This window comes from Vipera ursinii (assembly GCF_947247035.1).
Source record: "Vipera ursinii genome assembly, chromosome: 2".
NCBI classification, from domain to species: Eukaryota; Metazoa; Chordata; class Lepidosauria; order Squamata; family Viperidae; genus Vipera; species Vipera ursinii.
In genome coordinates, this window is record NC_139513.1 from 273,962,820 (window position 1) to 273,980,836 (window position 18,017).

At 41.2% G+C, this 18,017-nt stretch overlaps 1 protein-coding gene across 1 annotated transcript in view; it reads left to right on the top strand.

Annotated features, from left to right (window-relative positions):
- The window catches only part of OXCT1 (3-oxoacid CoA-transferase 1), a 77,834-nt gene that overhangs the window by 32,006 nt on the left and 27,811 nt on the right, over positions 1 to 18,017 (top strand). Inside the window, exons 7-11 of the mRNA XM_083356823.1 lie at positions 921 to 981; positions 4,686 to 4,793; positions 15,862 to 15,976; positions 16,085 to 16,179; positions 16,837 to 16,885. Coding sequence (XP_083212949.1) covers positions 921 to 981; positions 4,686 to 4,793; positions 15,862 to 15,976; positions 16,085 to 16,179; positions 16,837 to 16,885 — 428 coding nt within the window. The remainder of the gene's footprint in view (positions 1 to 920; positions 982 to 4,685; positions 4,794 to 15,861; positions 15,977 to 16,084; positions 16,180 to 16,836; positions 16,886 to 18,017) is intronic.

Here is an 18,017-nt window from a genome sequence, read left to right on the forward strand (position 1 = left end):
CTGAGTCAACCTTGAGCCTGGTGAGATGCGAACCTGCAATAATTGCAGGCAGCTGGTGTTACTTAAGGAGGCTAGATAGATTTCATTCTATCCCCACTACAACTTGGTTCAGAGAGGGTGACGTGTCCAAAATTATCTAATGAATTTCCATGGTTGAATCTCAATAGCTTCACTCATCTAATATTTTATCTACTACAGTACACCCATCCTCTGCTACAACTACGGGGTATGAACATTTCTTATGCATTTGTTCATAAATATACAGTCAAAGGGATATCACACATCTTTGTCTTAGTCTCTGATCTGTATTGAATCATTCTCTAAGTACTCTCCATGGAAGAATGGGACCATCCCAAGAGAGACTTTGGGGGGGGGGGGTGTTTCGGCTTGTTTTCAGCAAAAAAAAAGCTGTAGGAATACATTGATTTGCTTAAGGACTGCAGTGTTCGCTTAATGACCTCAGCAAAAGTCATATAATTGGTTCCAGTCATGTGGATTCCCCGAAGTGTGACCATTCTGATTTATGATGGATAATCTGGGCTCCATTGTAGTAATATGTTGAGGCCTATCCGGAAAAATGGTTAATTGAGAACTGTTAAAAATGAGACTGAAAACAAGGATAATACTTTACTATTAAAACTTACTCTGTTGTTGTTTTTGAGGGGGACGTACCTGTTCAGCTTGTATGTAATTAATCAATGCCTGAAGGACAGAGGGAAGTCCCTTTACTGGCTATGTTCAAGCAGAAGCTAGATATCAAAATGGGGTTGCTTTGTTTGGGATTTATGTTGGGTTTGGACCTGAAGGCCAGTCCCTTTCAACTATGAATTGATTATGCTCTGAATTTTGTTCTGCTAATGTTTCTTGACATTATAGAAAACAATAACTGCAGCTCTACTAAGCTCTTTCTTCTCAAACAGGAAAACTGCGAGAAATTTCAATCAGCCTATGTGTAAAGCTGCCAGAACAACAGTGGTAGAGGTAAGGCAAAAAAAGTTCTTCCCAGCCCCAGCAGACATTTCCTGGGCTAAATATGATTCGTCCTTCCTATTCTTCAGCGTTTTGAGAGAATGAGATTGTTGTGTTTGCAGCATCTTCTTCCTTACCAAGTATCTTCAGACATGGTTGGCTCCTCTTCACTTGTTTTTCTTTTTACATAAAAATCAGCCTTAAGAAAAATCGGGAAGAGATGAACATGTGAGAGTGCAGTATCCCCTGCTTTCATTTGACAAATGCATAGAAAGACCTACAGGCCTTGGTGATTTGATGCATGACATATCTGTATATTTAAAGCTGAGCAGTTGAAGAGAATGGGGAATTGCTGATAACTGTATCTGTGTTCAGCAGAAAGGGAATTAGCACAGGCATTTATATAATCCTAAAAAGCCGAATCCTTGTTTCCAAGAAAAGGATTGCTCCTCATTTGAAGCCTGAGCTATTATCCTTTGCATGCAGGAAAATAGATGCTGTTTCTATTAACTCTTTCTTTATACATGTATTTAATTATTGCCCCTCGAGAAACAGTTCTATGTTGGTGTACAGTACAATATAGCTAAAACAACCTTGTAAGTAAAGGAAAGATTTCCTCAAGTTGAAGTGGACACTTGACAATTGGACACATCTGGATGCTTGTCTGTTGTTTTTCTCTAGGGATTCTCTGGGGTGTGTGTGTCTCCCATACAAATGCTAACCAAGCCCAAACTTGCTTAGCTTCTGAACCTAAACAAAATTGACTATGTACGTCCAGTGCTTTTTTTGTAAAAGAAAAAGGTGCCGGAACTCACACATGTCATACAACCCACCTTGTCTACCCTACAAGGTTCCATCCAAAAAAGGTGCCAGAACTCCGTTCTGAGCGTTCTATGAGAAAAAAAGCCCTGTGTACGTCCATCAAAAAGGGTTATCATGTTGTAAAGCTAGTCTTCATGAAAAACCTGATGGGGTTGGTGGTGGTGGACAAAGTCAAATAGAAAGTTTTCTTATAAAGCTTGTCATCCATTAAATTCAGCAGCAGAGAACCACTTAGGAAGTGAGGCTGTTGAATGGAGACAGTCTGGTTTTTTGCTTGGTCTTCTGTTATCTCAATCATTTCTAAATGATATATAGTGGGAAGGACTTCCTGCCTTTGATCATAGAGAGGAGTAACATTTAATAAAATAGTTCTAAGTGACAGGTCCCACCCCAACCAACGTCTTAGGAAACAAGAACTCTTGGAGCCAGAATTGTCCAAAAAGGAACTTTTACTAAAACATAATTGTCAGTGGGAAATCTAGACAGGATCTGAAAACTGTGTTACAGGTTGGTACTTTTAAAGTGTCCCTGAGTGAAACCCCCTCCCCTCAGTCCATATGGTCAGTCCCGGATCAATTAAGGTTCACGTGTCAAAACCTTCCAAGGGAAGAGGGATCTTCCATGCCTTTACGACAGATCTCTCCCCCTTCCCTTTCTTTGTCCTTCTCAGTTCAAAGGTTCTTCCCCTGGTCTGATGACTGCCTCCAGGCAGGCTGAAATAAACACCTTTGCAACAAATGGATAAGGATAGCCAATTAACATCTTCTCTTCTCCTCCTTGGGAATGGCAGAATCCAGTGAGAGATGCAAGATTTTAGAATATGCAGATGGGGTTTTATGAATGGGATATAAATGGATTCTGACACTAAGGATAGCCTTCACCAAACTAGTACCCTTCAGATATGCTGATCTTACAGGATTTGTAGCCCAACATATCTGAACCAGGCTGAAGAAGACTTAAAGCAGGAATCTTCTTGCAATCTGTATTTCAGTCCCCATATTTGCCTCTATTCCCTCTATTTTTTTCACATTCCACTGTTTTTCTTCCCCTTGTCTTCTTCTTTCATAATGTTCTGTGCAAATTATTATTTTTTCCTTGTCAGTGGAAGAAGGTAAAATAACAAAGGACTGTATTTTCATTAATTTTTAGGAGATTCAAGATGAGTTTTGAGGACGAATAGGGTGGGGATTCTACACAGTGTAGAAAAGGCTCTTTTACCCATAACTAATTAAATAAATGTAATTTAAAAAATCCTGCAATGTATCCCAGGTTGCTTAGCAACAGCATTATTATTCTGCTCTCTCAGGTATGATGGATCTCATTACAGTGTGTGGCAGCATTGAATGAGTTCCGCTTCTCACCTAAATATTGGCATTTACATAGTTTTACTGAATGTATGAAGATTCTTAAAAAGGGTCATGCTTATGCAGTACATTTTACGCAATCTTAGTTTTCCTTAGTTTCAGGGTTACCTTTTTTCAGAATTATAAGAATTTATTTCCCAAACAAATATATAGAAAGGATCTCAAAACAACTTAAAAAGAAGTCCATAAATTCAGCTAATCTATATGATACTAGCCAGCACATGTAGCATAAATCTACCTGGTGGACGATGATGATCATGATAGTAATAGTAAAGAATATAAAAAAATAAGAGAGTACAGGTTAAGTAACTGCAGAATATGTAGACCTGGAGATACTCTAGAATCAATTTCATAATATTTTCATATGATTCAATACAGCCTTCACCAACTTGTTTGCATATGTGTTAGAAGTAGAACTAGTTGGTTCTGGGAGTTGTATACTCCATACAATTGAGGCCACCTGGTCAGGAAAGGTTGACTTATTAGGCCTGTGCCTTCCTGTCCAGCTCTGGATGGAAATCTTTTGGGATGGTGGTATATTAGGCCTGTTGAGAATATTTTATGGGGGCACTCACAGAATGAATGGCATAAGTTCTAACTTGATGTTACTAAGTTATCAGAGTTAAACAGGTATTTACTACAAACAGATGCTCACTGGGTTTACTGGGAACAGGTACTTCCTGGCCTGAAGCACAGATTTTAATCCAGGAATTCCAGGTCACAGAAAATGGATTGCAGTGGTTCATGCTGTACACTTATTAGATATGTTTGTAGGTTAAGAATTATCTGGTTTTTGTTCTGTTTTGTTCAATTATCTTTCCTTTTCAGACCTTAAAGGTGATATTATATGAATGGCTTGTGTGAATGAGGAACAGATGATTTTTGAGAATAATAACATTCATTGACTTCCTTTTCTGTTTTGGTTTTCTGCTGTATAGTGATCATTACCAGTAGTAGGCAAAGGCAGAATGGAAAAAAATAGCATTTGTCGGTTTTGTGCCGGTCAAATTGATAATTGCACATTTGTTTTTTCACTGATCTTCACTCAGATTTATTGTCTCTACCTCTGCTCATCTGAGACCATATGCAACCATTTACATCCATATGTTTATTAGAAACATAATCCATATGTTTATTAGAAATAAACAGTAGAGATCTTAGTGGTAAATGGTCCATAGCAACTAATTAGTATTGGGGAAGACTGTGCTTAGGCAGTAATTCATTGGCATTGTGTTTAAAGGATGTTTTTTAAACTAAGATTTCCCACTTTCATGAGTTAGGTTTATTAGAATATGAGTTAGGTTTATTCTTCAAATTACTGTCTTTCAGTGTATTGGGATGACAAATCCCATAATTCACATCAAGTATAGCTTTGGACTGTGTGCTAATATTTCTGGGCATTGTAGTACTAGCACATCTGGGAGAGTGGGCTAAATAAGGGAAAGCTGCAGTCTCCTTATTCTTATCGAAGTCATGTGGTATACTGTACTAAATTCTGTCTTTATCTTTCCTATTTTCCTATCATTCCAGGTAGAAGAAATTGTTGATGTAGGGTCATTTGCCCCGGAAGATATCCATGTCCCCCAAATCTACGTCCATCGTCTCATCAAAGGGGACAAGTATGAAAAAAGAATTGAGGTAACTCTTAGGTGGGTTTGGAACTGGTCTGTGAATATGGGTGTGTTTGCAAAATGTTTCCACGTGCAATGTTAGCTTGCATTTAGTGATTTAAGCGAGAACCAGGGGGACGGTTTCATATGCTGAACCCAAGTCTCCAGAGACAGGTAATCTCTTAAGTCAAATCTGATCTATGCTTTGTACAAAGCCATGTGTGAGACAGCAGATAACTTAAAAAGTCATTTCCTTGTGGAACAGTGGTAATCTTTGATTCCTTTATGGGAGTATCACTCCTAAAGAATAACTTTGGTCCCAGGATATATTTTAGGGTATGTAATATGTATTATATGTATACAGAATACAGTTATGGGGGGGCAGTTAATATGTTAACGTCAATGGTTCATAAGGTTAAACAATTAACAAACGGTACATGAGGTAAAACGCTGACAGCGGAACACGAGGGAGTTTTGACAGCTGTCAAAACTCCGGACTCGCGCATGCGCACGAGTTGACAGCTCTCGGCTGTCAAAATAACACAAGCCGCCGCACGAGGATCCGAACTGTCAAACGAACCGCAAAGCTGATTGGAGGAGAAAAGAAGCGGGAAGAAGACCGGGTAGTGATTGGACTATTCGACCGGCACCAGACTATAAATAGCCAAGTGTTCCTATTACTTGTTCGCTCTGTTCTAATAAACGTGTTAAGGTTACCTGCTGTCTGGAGTGGTCTGTCCAGCCACTTTACTGGCGACGAAGGTGGGATCCGCTTCACGAGCTGAAGTCACGGCCAGGAAGGCAGTTCCGGCCAACTGAGCTAGTCACTGGAAGTTTTAACTTCCACAGTGAAGCGGACCACCGAACTTTGACAGCATGGCTAATTTCGGACGAGTGAGAGAATTCGACACTCACTACCCCGAGCGATGGGAATCGCACCTGGGGCAGGTCGAGGGGTTTCTCCTCGTCAGCAAGATCACGGATGACAGAGCCAAAGCAGCAGCCCTTCTCTACATCAGCGGGCCACCCGTCTATGATGCTGCTGTCGGGCTATTCAGCCCCGTACCGATTACCGAGGTCCCATATGCTGAACTCATCGACCGGCTTAGCAAACACTACATGCCGGCTCGCTCGGAACTGTACTGGCGAGTACAGTTCGCCCAGCGAAGACAGCGGCCGGATGAAGCTGCGAACGACTTCATCGCAGGAGTCCGGCACGCCGCCCGAAGCTGCAATTTCCCTGATTTAGAAGAGCGGATCCGGGACCAGGTGGTCATCGGCCTGAGAGACGAACGCCTCAGAAAGAAACTCACGTCAAAACCTGAGATGACGCTTGCCCAGGTCTCACGGGAGATTTTGGCATACGAGGACAACCATAAGAAGTCCCTCAACCGAACAGTGACGGAACCCCAGAGCAGCGTCCACCAGGACGAAGCATCTTTCAGCGACGAAGAATCCATAGACTTGACCGACACGGATGCCATACAACGCCGTATGGAAAGAAGGCAAAACAGGCGCAGTGACACCAACGTCCGGCCCAAGCCAAGAAACTTCGCGCCAAGTGAACAACGCAACGCCTGTGCCAGTTGTGGGGGCAACCACGCCCGGGCCAATTGCCGGTTTAAGAGCGCTAAATGCCACAACTGTGGCAAGACGGGCCACATCAAACCCGTCTGCCGAAGCCGCCCCCGTGACAATCTGCATGAAGTTGAGGCTACCACCCCAGGTACGATCTCCTACCGAGCCAGTAAGGGTAAAATGCCAGAAGTGTTAATAGAGGCAATCGACAGGGTGCACAATTTGAGCCCTAAGGTAAAAATCAAAACTAGGCTGCAAGGGGTCCCTTGTGATATGGAGGTGGATTCAGGCTCAGCTGTAACACTAATCTCATTTAAGACATTTAGGGAAGTCTGTCGGAACAGTAAAAAAATAATACCGTTAGAACCTCCTCAGGTTCAATTGGCAGACTACCAGAAAACTCCAATTCAGCTCAAGGGTAAAGCTAAGGTCTGGGTGGAGTACAAAAAATTCAAGGGACCCCTAGAAGTAATAGTCACCAGTGGAAACCGCACTAATCTGATAGGGTTAAATTGGTTTAACCCCTTAGGAATCGCCATTACTGGCGTTAACGCGGTACAAACGTCAAACCTCGAGGCCGTCTGCAGAAAGTATGCAGACGTATTTGACGGTTCTTTAGGCAAATATACAGGTCCGCCCATCAACCTTAACTTAAACCCCGCCATACAACCTGTCAAAATTAGGGCCAGGAGGGTTCCCTTCGCCCTCAAACAAAAAATTGAGGATGAATTGGAACGCCTCGTCAAGCTGGGGGTTTTAGTACCTACGGAAGGGGGCAGCTGGGAAACCCCCATCGTAACACCAGTAAAACCTAATGGACAAATCAGAATATGCGCTGACTATAAAGGGACCGTGAACTTAGCGCTTAATGCCCATTCTTACCCCATTCCAGCAGTAAGAGATGTCCTAGCTTCTATTCGCTCAGGCGCCATTTTTGCGAAATTAGACCTCACGCAGGTGTATTTGCAGTTGCCTGTGACAGATGACACTGCGGTCGCCCAGACAATTGTCACACACCGCGGTGCATTTAAAGTGACAAGACTACAATTTGGCATTTCGGCAGCCCCAGGCATATTTCAAAGTATCATGGAAAAAACTTTAAAAGGAATCCCAGGAGTTTCCCCTTACTTCGACGATGTACTCATCGCCGGAGAAACTGAAGCCATTTTAGCTGACAGGCTGTCAGCTGTTTTAGACCGGTTCAGAACGGCCGGATTTAAACTAAAGAGAGAAAAGTGCTCCATAGGAGTTCCGTCTACGGAATTCCTCGGGTATAAAATCGATGCCCAGGGCATCCACCCTACCAATGACAAACTAAAAGCTATTCAAGCAGCCCCCAGCCCCAAAAACAAACAAGAACTTCAGGCGTTTTTAGGACTATTAAATTTTTATCACGCCTTCCTGCCCCACAAGGCTACAATTGCTGAACCGCTTCATAGATTATTAGACAAGGGCAGCCCCTGGTCCTGGTCAAAAGTACACGAGAATAGTTTCCAGTCACTAAAAAACATTATTTGCAAAAGCTCCACTGTCACCTTATTCAAAGAGGACGCCCCTGTCTGCATCGCGTGCGATGCATCTCCATATGGAATAGGAGCCGTCTTAAGTCACCTAGACCAGGATGACACTCAAAGACCCATCGCATTCTATTCCCGAACACTTACTAAAACTGAAAGGAATTACGCCCAAATTGATAGGGAGGCTCTGGCCATCGTGGCCGGAGTTAAAAAATTTCACGACTATTTGTATGGCAGACCTTTCACTATCTTCACAGACCACAAACCCCTATTAGGCATCTTTACCTGGAATAAAACAACTCCCCAAATATTATCCCCTAGAATCCTGCGCTGGTCAACCTTCTTATCAGCATACTCTTACAAACTGATATACAAGCCAGGCAGGGAACTTGGACATGCAGACTGTTTAAGCAGACTTCCAATACAGCGTTTCGACCCAGACCCAGCCCCCGCAGGCGGCATACTGGCTATCAATGAACTACCAGAATGCCCCCTAACAGCAAAAATCATTGCTGACAACTCCGTTAAGGACAACACGCTCAGCAGAGTCCTGCGATGGGTCACAACAGGATGGCCTCACAAGTGCCCAGAGGAAAGGTTCCGTCCATTTTTTTCCAAACAATTAGAACTAACCTCACACTTAGGCTGTTTATTATGGGGAAACAGGGTGGTGATACCACATTCAAACATACAACAAACTTTAAGAACCCTTCATGAGGGACACCCAGGGATGGTCAAAATGAAGCTTCTTGCCAGGAGTTATGTATGGTGGCCTGGGATTGACAAAGACATAGAACAACACGTAGGGGGATGTTATGCTTGCCAACTAACGAGAGGTGAACCACCCCAGGCCCCAGTTCATAAATGGGAAACGACAAAAAATCCTTGGTCCCGCATCCACCTAGATTTTGCGGGACCAATACGAGGACAGAATTTCTTAATAATAGTTGACAGTTTTTCCAAATGGCTCGAAGTGATTCCCTTAAATAAAATTACATCATACTCCACTATTCAAGCACTTAGAAAAGTTTTCGCAACACATGGCCTGCCAGACGTCATAGTTTCTGATAATGGGCCACAATTCACTTCTCGTGAATTTCAGATGTTCGCTTCGAGGAACTGTATTAGGCTGGTGACGTCAGCGCCATTCCACCCATCGTCGAATGGGATGGCAGAAATTATGGTAAGGTCCACTAAAGAAGCACTTAATAAGTTCATAAAAGGAAACTGGCACCAGCGGCTTAGTCAATTTCTCCTAGCCCAACACACCACGCCGGGCACCACCACCGGAAAATCGCCTGCGGAGCTTCGATGGGGCAGGAGACTAATAACAAGATTAGACCGTCTGCACCCTGATAGAACATCTAACCACCAAGAACCCCCAACACTACTACCACGAACCTTCTCTCCAGGCCAAACCATCTGGGCACGAAATTACACCAGCAACCAAAAATGGATTGAGGGGGTTATAATAAAACAAACCGGCCCCGTCTCATACTTAATTCACTCAGACTCACAAGGCCAGTTACGCCGACATGTCGACCAACTACGTATCCGCAAGCCACAAATTACACCACCACCACCACAACAACCCCTTTTACCTCCCGTCATACCAAGTATTCCACCTGCCGAAGAAGCAGGGCCACATCAACCACAAGACGAACCAGAACCCAGAAATGAGGCTTCCCTACGACGATCCGGCCGATTACGAAAAGCACCCACATATTTGCAGGACTACGAATGGGAAGGAAGTAACAAACAAACTCATGGGGGTGGAAACCAACCAGGGGATGGGTAAGGGGTGTATTATATGTATACAGAATACAGTTATGGGGGGGCAGTTAATATGTTAACGTCAATGGTTCATAAGGTTAAACAATTAACAAACGGTACATGAGGTAAAACGCTGACAGCGGAACACGAGGGAGTTTTGACAGCTGTCAAAACTCCGGACTCGCGCATGCGCACGAGTTGACAGCTCTCGGCTGTCAAAATAACACAAGCCGCCGCACGAGGATCCGAACTGTCAAACGAACCGCAAAGCTGATTGGAGGAGAAAAGAAGCGGGAAGAAGACCGGGTAGTGATTGGACTATTCGACCGGCACCAGACTATAAATAGCCAAGTGTTCCTATTACTTGTTCGCTCTGTTCTAATAAACGTGTTAAGGTTACCTGCTGTCTGGAGTGGTCTGTCCAGCCACTTTATAATACATCAAATGTGCTGATATTGGGAGGGGTGAGGGGTGAGGAGAGGGAGGTGACCTCATTGGTGTCTCACTTTGAAAATGCTCTGAATTCTATGTATACTATCCTGGATTCTGTAAAAGAAATTAGACCATAAATAGATGCATCATCTGGTACTGTAATCTTTACTTGTTGCAATTGCAGTCAAATGATTGGTTCATAGCAGATGTGTCCATGCCACTGTTTTTTGTTTTTTTTCCTTAAGAGAAGCTTACAAAAGGAAGAGATCCGTGGAATGACAAAGAGTTTTGCTCTCTCTTTTTTATATTTGGTAGTGCCCAAAATGTGAGCCAGTTTGGTGCAACAGTTGGCATACCAGGTTAGAAACTGAGAGACTATGAATTCTAGTCCTGCCTTGGGCATGAAGCCAGCTGGGTAACCTTGAGCTAGTCACTCTCTCTCAGTCTTAGCAAAGAGACAATAGCAACCCATTTCTGAAAAATCTTGCCAAACAAACTTCAGGGACTTGTCCAGGCAATCACCAGGAGTAAACACTGACTCACAAAAATGCCAAAAACATTTTAATTCTGCTGAAAAACAGCTCTTCACAATCCCAGTTTGAGCCTAGTTTTCTAATATTTCCTTCCTTCCTTCCTTCCTTCCTTCCTTCCTTCCTTCCTTCCTTCCTTCCTTCCTTCCTTCCTTCCTTCCTTCCTCTCTTTTATTTTCCTTTATTTCTTTAGCCTTCACCTTTGCCTCAATGTTGACTCCTGGTGACTGTCTGAGCAAATCCCTGCAGTTTTCTTTGTTTCTTCACATTTAGTTAAGAGGTCTCTGTGTCGATTGCCATCTTATTATTCAGCTGCATTTTCAACTACTTTTCACCTTTTCTTTTTCCCAAGTCTGTTTTCCTTCACCCATGTGACTGTTCTTTTTCTCCTCTGTTTTGAAATGTTTTATATAGCCTAGATCACGGTTGCAGCTTGGATTGATTGGGTTTACTCAATTTTTTAATCCTCCCTGAGATCCTTCTTGGTAAATAGACAACAAAACTTCAAGCTTCTTGTTTACTGAGTGGTGGGGTGTTGAAGGGAGCAGGAACTGCAGAAAGACTCTATAAAAACAGCTTCCATCTATAAGGTGCTGATTGCATTTTCAGATAGAAATTATATTGGACGTAATATAGTTTTCCATGCCTGCTGGGTGAGGATTCTGGTATAAAGCAGATTTAACTAGGCGGCATGGCTAAGAAAGATAGCCTTTATCTTATTAAAGGAGGAATAATTGCAGTCATATATCTGGCCCAATTGCAGTTGTGTGAGTAAAATAGCCAAAGAGTTACGTAAATTCTATTTACCCCATTCCCTTCCCTCCCAATAACTGTGTTAAGATATTTATGCTTTTGACATTCAAATTTCAAATAAGTAGCAGAGACCAAGAAAACAAGCTGCAGATTTAGTCCAGAAGCCTTGTCCCTGGACATCACAGTAGCAGCCTGGCCATTGACCCACAACTCTGCATAAGGCATACAGGAATATTCAGGGCTCCCCCAGACACCGTTCTTGCAACCATGGAGATGATAAAACTTCATTTCCTTTTTGCAACCACTGTTGAAAATCTTTTCTGCTAAATAAAACCATCTGTCTTGAATTAGACCAAGTAGTGATTTATTCCACCAGGACAATTAATGATTAAAAAAACCCTGCAACAGTCCAAAGATTCAGGTTGATGGCTGCAACTCCTTACAATAATTAAAGTGGATTATTTTGCTTACTGGCTCTTACTGTCTCAGTATAAATCACTTTAAGTTGAGAATTGCTCAAAGCTTGCCACACCCTTCTTGGGACCTCATACAGACAAACATCTGTTGCACAGTTCTCCGGTATGACACCAGCACTTTTGGTAATAATGTTAATAATAATAATGGAATATCAAAAGTCCAATTAATATTTGATTTATTCTTGAGTTGATTTTCACACTGAGGCTGGAAGATTTCTTGCCCTCTGTAGAGAGCTTAGAGGATGGCCTTGAAAGAGAGAAGGAGATCTATTACCATAGCAAATAAGATAAACATGGCTTAAGTCTATACATACATAAAGATTTCTGAAAATGTATAAGTCAGACTACAAGCACATAAAAAAGGGAGGAGGGTAACACATTCACACTTGCAAGGTTCCCTTATTACATCCATTCTAATCAGAATAGTTTTAGGCTTGCGTAGCGTCTGTTTCTTTCTTTGATCTACTTTGTAGGGCCGACATCTTCTGTCTTAATATAGTGATTATGTTGAATCACGACAAATATTTCTTGACATTCATTTTGGAGAATGAGGGTGAAAGTTGTGTTGTTCATGTGTGTATGCATGTGTACGAGTATTGTATTTCCTTTCTGAGCTACCATTGCAAATTTTAAGTCTAGTACATGTTGGAACATTATTCCAGGAAGATGGGGCCCTACCTCAGCCTTATCTTGAAGCTGACGTTGGAAAAGATTTTGAATAGGCTTGGATTGCTTAGAAAAAGCTGGTTGTCGGGATGAAAGAAGTAGAGTCTACATCTGAGTAATTCTTAGGAATTATTCATTTTGCTTACCTCTTGCAAATAATATACTCACTGGCATTTCTTCTTGAAAAAATTATGGAATGATTTGATGAGAAAGGACTGATATTGTGGAGCATTACTGGATTATTCTTATTTATTAAACTTGTATGTCACCCAGCTGCCAATGATTTGGGGGAGCTTGCAACCATCAAATAAAGAAATTACAATAAAATCAATAAAAGCTTGCAAGTGTGACAGACCAGATGGAATGAAGCGAGGAGCCTCATTCTCCCTTGCCGAAGGCCTGGATGAAGGACAAAGTCTTCACTGCTCTTTTGAACAACAGCTGAGACTCCCTCCAGATCTTCAGGGGAACCTCAAGTAGTGCTGCTATAGAAAAGGCACACTTCCGGGATCCCAATAGATGGCATTGTTTAATTAAAGGAATTGGAGTGTCCAACCCTATCAGATCCAATCAGTCAAGCAGATGCTATTTTGGGGGGGGAGGAGGGGGGAAAGGCGGTCTTCAAGTAATAAGGCTTTTTTTTTTACTATGTAGGGTTTTATAGGTAACAACTAGCAACTTGAAACAACTGGCAATCAGTGAAATTCATGAAGCAGAGGTGTGCTACTGCATTCTGGATCAATTGACATTTCCTGGTGGTTTTCAAGGGCAGCTCCATGTAGAATGCATAGCAGTAGTCAAGCCATGGGGATGGGTGAAGGTTTCACCTCCTCCCATTTTATTTGCTTACTTTTATAATATTCTCCAGATGTTCCAAATTAAATTGCATAAATTTAATTTGTACACTCCCTTTCTCTTGCGTGCGCGTGCACACACACACACACACACACACACACACACACACACACACACACACTTGAGAGTTCTTGAATTTGCCAATTCTTGGAACAGAATGTTGCCTTTTAATAACTGACACTGTTGGGTCTCAGTTGTCCCAGATTGGTACTAAATCCATAACATAGCAGTGATTGTGGAATGCAGAAGAGAATGCACACTAACAAATAATTTTGAGCTTTTGAGATTCTATTATTATAGAATAATAGAATATTCTGTTTTTATTGCTTGATGTTCACCACTCATATTCTAGGGAGGAGAGTAGAAAACAAATGTGAGTACTGTAAATAAATAAATATTGTCTAGCTCAGCAGTAATATTAAACCTGCCTTCCTTGTTCTTTGATCTCAGAATAGGGAATGATTATCCTCGATGCTTCTCTTGTTAGATTAGCGGTGAAGTCACCCCTAATCTAATTGGCTATTGACTTCTATCAATTAGAAGAGAAGCCCTCCCACCCTAACAGCTGTGGACTACAGAGCAATCTAGGCACTCCTTCCTGGACAAAATCTGAATTTCTGTGTACTACAATGGTGTAATCAAGATGGGACCCTCTGGAGATCTCCTTAGCCTACAGCTGATACAGAACTTAGCATAAAGCATAGACTTACAGTCTGAAGCCTCAGGGCTGCATGCAGATCCTGTACAATTTCCTGGGGATCTTGAAAATTAATGAACAAATTCTGCAGTGATCAGAAGAGCCACCCAATCACTGCCAATAAGGTCAAAATGAAGTATGAAGCCAGTTGAGTGACGGTGGACCAGTCATTCTCTGAGCCCTAAGAAGGGAAACCAAATCTAAAAAATGTTGCAAAGAGAGAGGTGCAAGGACATGTCCAGGCAATTCCTGGGAATCAAAAAAAGTCAGGTACTCACACCCAGAAATTATATCAGGAAAAGAAGTCAAATTCAAAGATGTTCATTTCATGCTGAACCATGCAGCAAAAAATTGTTTGTGGGTGTTTCCTTATTATTATTATTTTTTTAATTCCATTTATATCCCGCCCTTCTCCGAAGACTCAGGGCGGCTTACAAGCTTAGCAGTAGCCTTCATTCTATGTATATGCCTGCTTATTAGGGCTTTCACACACCCCCCCCCCAAGCGGCATTATTACAAAGTCAGCTTAATTGCCCCCAACAATCTGGGTCCTCATTTTACCTACCTCGGAAGGATGGAAGGCTGAGTCAACCTTGAGCCTGGTGGGATGCGAACCTGCACCAATTGCAGGCAGCTGGTGTTACTTAAGGAGGCATCAGCCCACTGCTCCACCAAGGCGCTCTATTTTGTTTGGGCTATGTTTTAAGGTTGTTTTCTTTTTTTCTTTCTAAATATAGGATAAATGAAAGGATAGTGGGGTAGGGTTATAGAGATATAAACGATGCAATGTAATATATACTATATACAGAGAACACATTACATACTCTAAAAAGTAAAAAGCAAGAGGTCTTGCTAGGCTGAATTTGTCTCCTAACAGATGTTCAATTAATTAAAGTCTAGCATTATGCCTCTGCTGTTATGAATGCATGGTGTGCATCATCTCCTTGGTTGCATGATGATAATAGACATGAATAATAGCATTGTCTGCATTTGCTCCTCTGCTTAGTTTAATCCAGATCCTCTCTGCTTCATTCAACATTCAGTGCAAACTTTCTTCCATTCTGTCCCTTTGGGCAGATATATTGTCTATTTTTAATTTTATTTAAATGCATTTGTTTTAAAAAAAATCAAAGTAAGCATTTTAATAACTAATTAAATTTTAAAAAGATGCAAAGTTAAAAGATAAACAAACCAATAGAAAATTAGAAAAAGAAAATGGGTCAGGAAGCAATAAAAGTAAAAAGTGCAGAAAAAAATAAGGAAAACAGGAAAACAATTGTTACTATTTTGATATAGGTATGTATAGAAGAATGCATCAAAGTCTTATTCTAAGGTTAACATTTGCCTATGTTCTTTTTGATAATCCCATATAATACTAATCATCAAATCCCAAAATCAGCTTTTCATTTCTTTCCGTTTCTCTCAAAAAGTCCAGTAATGGTTTCCAAGTAGAAATAAAATTTGCCAAAATCTTTCATCAAAGCTATCAATTTAGTCATCTCTGCTAATTTCACCAGCTTCACTATCCATTCTACCATTGTACGTATTTATGAGTCCTTCCACCTTTGAGCATTTAAAAATCAAATTAAGCTTTCGACCTTTTTTTCATTTGATATTTTTGGCATGTAGATCCCAAGACTTTATTCAAAAACCGACTACAACTTTCAACTCAGAGAAAATTGCTATAAATAGTCCAGGCCACCTAATACTATTTCTTTTTATGTTAAAGTACCTGAGTGTAAAGGAGCATCTGTTGTCATTTGCTTGTTCCAAATGTCATGGAAGAAACACCAACTTCTTGCTCTCCTTGTTTTCTTAGAGATTATCACTTCGCAAAGCTGAGGACTCCCAGAGCAAACAGAAGAAAAGTGGTGATAATGTAAGAGAAAGGATTATCAGGCGGGCAGCTCTTGAATTTGAAGATGGCATGTATGGTATCCTTTAGCTACAGTGAAAGTTCTTTGATTCCTTGTTTCTGAAGGCACAACTAAACAAGCAAAGTAGATAAAAGCTGAATGGAACCTTAACTTAATTAATTACAGCTAATTTGGGGATCGGCATTCCTCTACTTGCCAGCAACTTCATCAGTCCGGATATAACTGTGCATCTGCAGAGTGAAAATGGCATCCTTGGTTTGGTAAGGATAGAACAGTGATGGTGAACCTTTTAGACACTGAGTGCCCAAACTGCAACCCAAAACCCAGTTATGTATTGTTGGGTGCCGGGGTGGGCATGGCCCATTGCATGGGTGTGGTCAATTGCATGAGGGTGGCCCATTGGTGGGCGTGGCTGCAGTGGTAACAGCAGACTGGGTGGGACTAAAAAGTTCAATCAATCAGTTCCAACTTTGCAAGATCTTTTTTTTCCCACCAGAAGTTGAAATTGATTGATTGATTGAACCTTTTTTTTGCACATGGCGGTGGAGGCCTAAAACGAAAAGGTTTTATAAAACCCAGCTGAAGGCCTAGGACTGGGGCAATGGCGCGTGTGCCCACAGAGAGGGCTCTGCGTGCCGCCTCAGGCACACGTGCCATAGGTCTGCCACCACAGGGATAGAACATAGATAATACAGAAACCCACTCACTAGCCTATTCCAGCCAAGGCCTTTCAGATAAATAGGACTACAGTTCCTGTCATACCCTTATGTAAAATGGGACCTGTAGTTCAGCTGAGGGAAACAATTTGTTCAAGGATGCTGTAAACATGGCTGGGAAGGTTAATACTTATGGATGAGTCTATCAAATATATGGTTAGAATAAAGAGTCAATATTTGTTATTTTTGTTGTTGAATTAGGGACCCTATCCGTATGAAAATGAAGTTGACCCTGACCTCATCAATGCAGGTAACTCTTCCCCCCTCTGCTGTTTACATTTCTATCTTGATTTTTCATTCAGAGAGATTAGTGCAACCTATTGTCTTACTCCAGATAGAATACATGGGGAGGACCAGGAGCAAATCTTCTGGATATAGAGATGTAGAAGCAGAAGTAGCTTTAACATAGGGGACACACTATTATTTTTTGAGCGAAAGATCTACCTGGTCTTTTAGTAGTGTGTCATACACCATAAAGCAAACCCTAACCCATGGCAAAGACTAAACCTAATGTCGTTGCCACTTAAATATAGTTAGTAAGATTAAATTCCAACTAAATATTTAAAAAAACTTCCTCTTCTGTCTTCTGTCATATCAAAATAACAACTTTTGCATGTTTGGGTACCAAGAAATTCAGGATTCACACAAAACTAGGAGGATGTAGTCTACATGTACGTCATATGTTTTTTTTGTTGCCAGTCACTTTTCTTAACTCAACCTGGAATATCTCTGGTAATTCTTAACTATGGTCGCCAAGTTACAAAGTGAAAACATCCCAAATACCATTCTTTCTCCTCTTCCAATTTAGTACTGAATATCTCCATCCTGATAAACTACTACAATTATTATTCATTACCTCAGTATTTTTATCTCTAAGCTTCTCTTTAGGAGATGATTCTGCCTTTTCAAAACTTAATGAAGCATAAGAGAGACTTGTTTAAATGGAAGTGGTTGAACTGGGCAGTTCTATTTCCTGGAGATTTTTCATCAGGGTCTCTGACTAATTCGTGATGGTTTATTGTGAAACTATTCTCACACAGAGCTTTTCCTTTTTCTTGGTGTTCTTGGATCCTTCTCTCAATTGTAGTTTATACCTCCCTGTTTATCACCCGAACAGTCCATTGAGGTAGCTGCCTCATGGCTTTGAGCAAGCCTTATTTTTGGAAAAAGGACTTTAAACCAAACTTCCCAACTTCATTATTTAGTACATTCAACGACAGTCCTTCAGCTCTTTTGAACTTCATTTTCTGTACAGTATTTGTGCTAAAATAGCTGTGTTTAAAGATGAACCATGTAACTTATCATTTTCTTTTTTTTAAAAAAAACATGTTTTATTGGTTTTTCAGTTAAAATCTACATACGGTATTTAGAAAGCATCATGA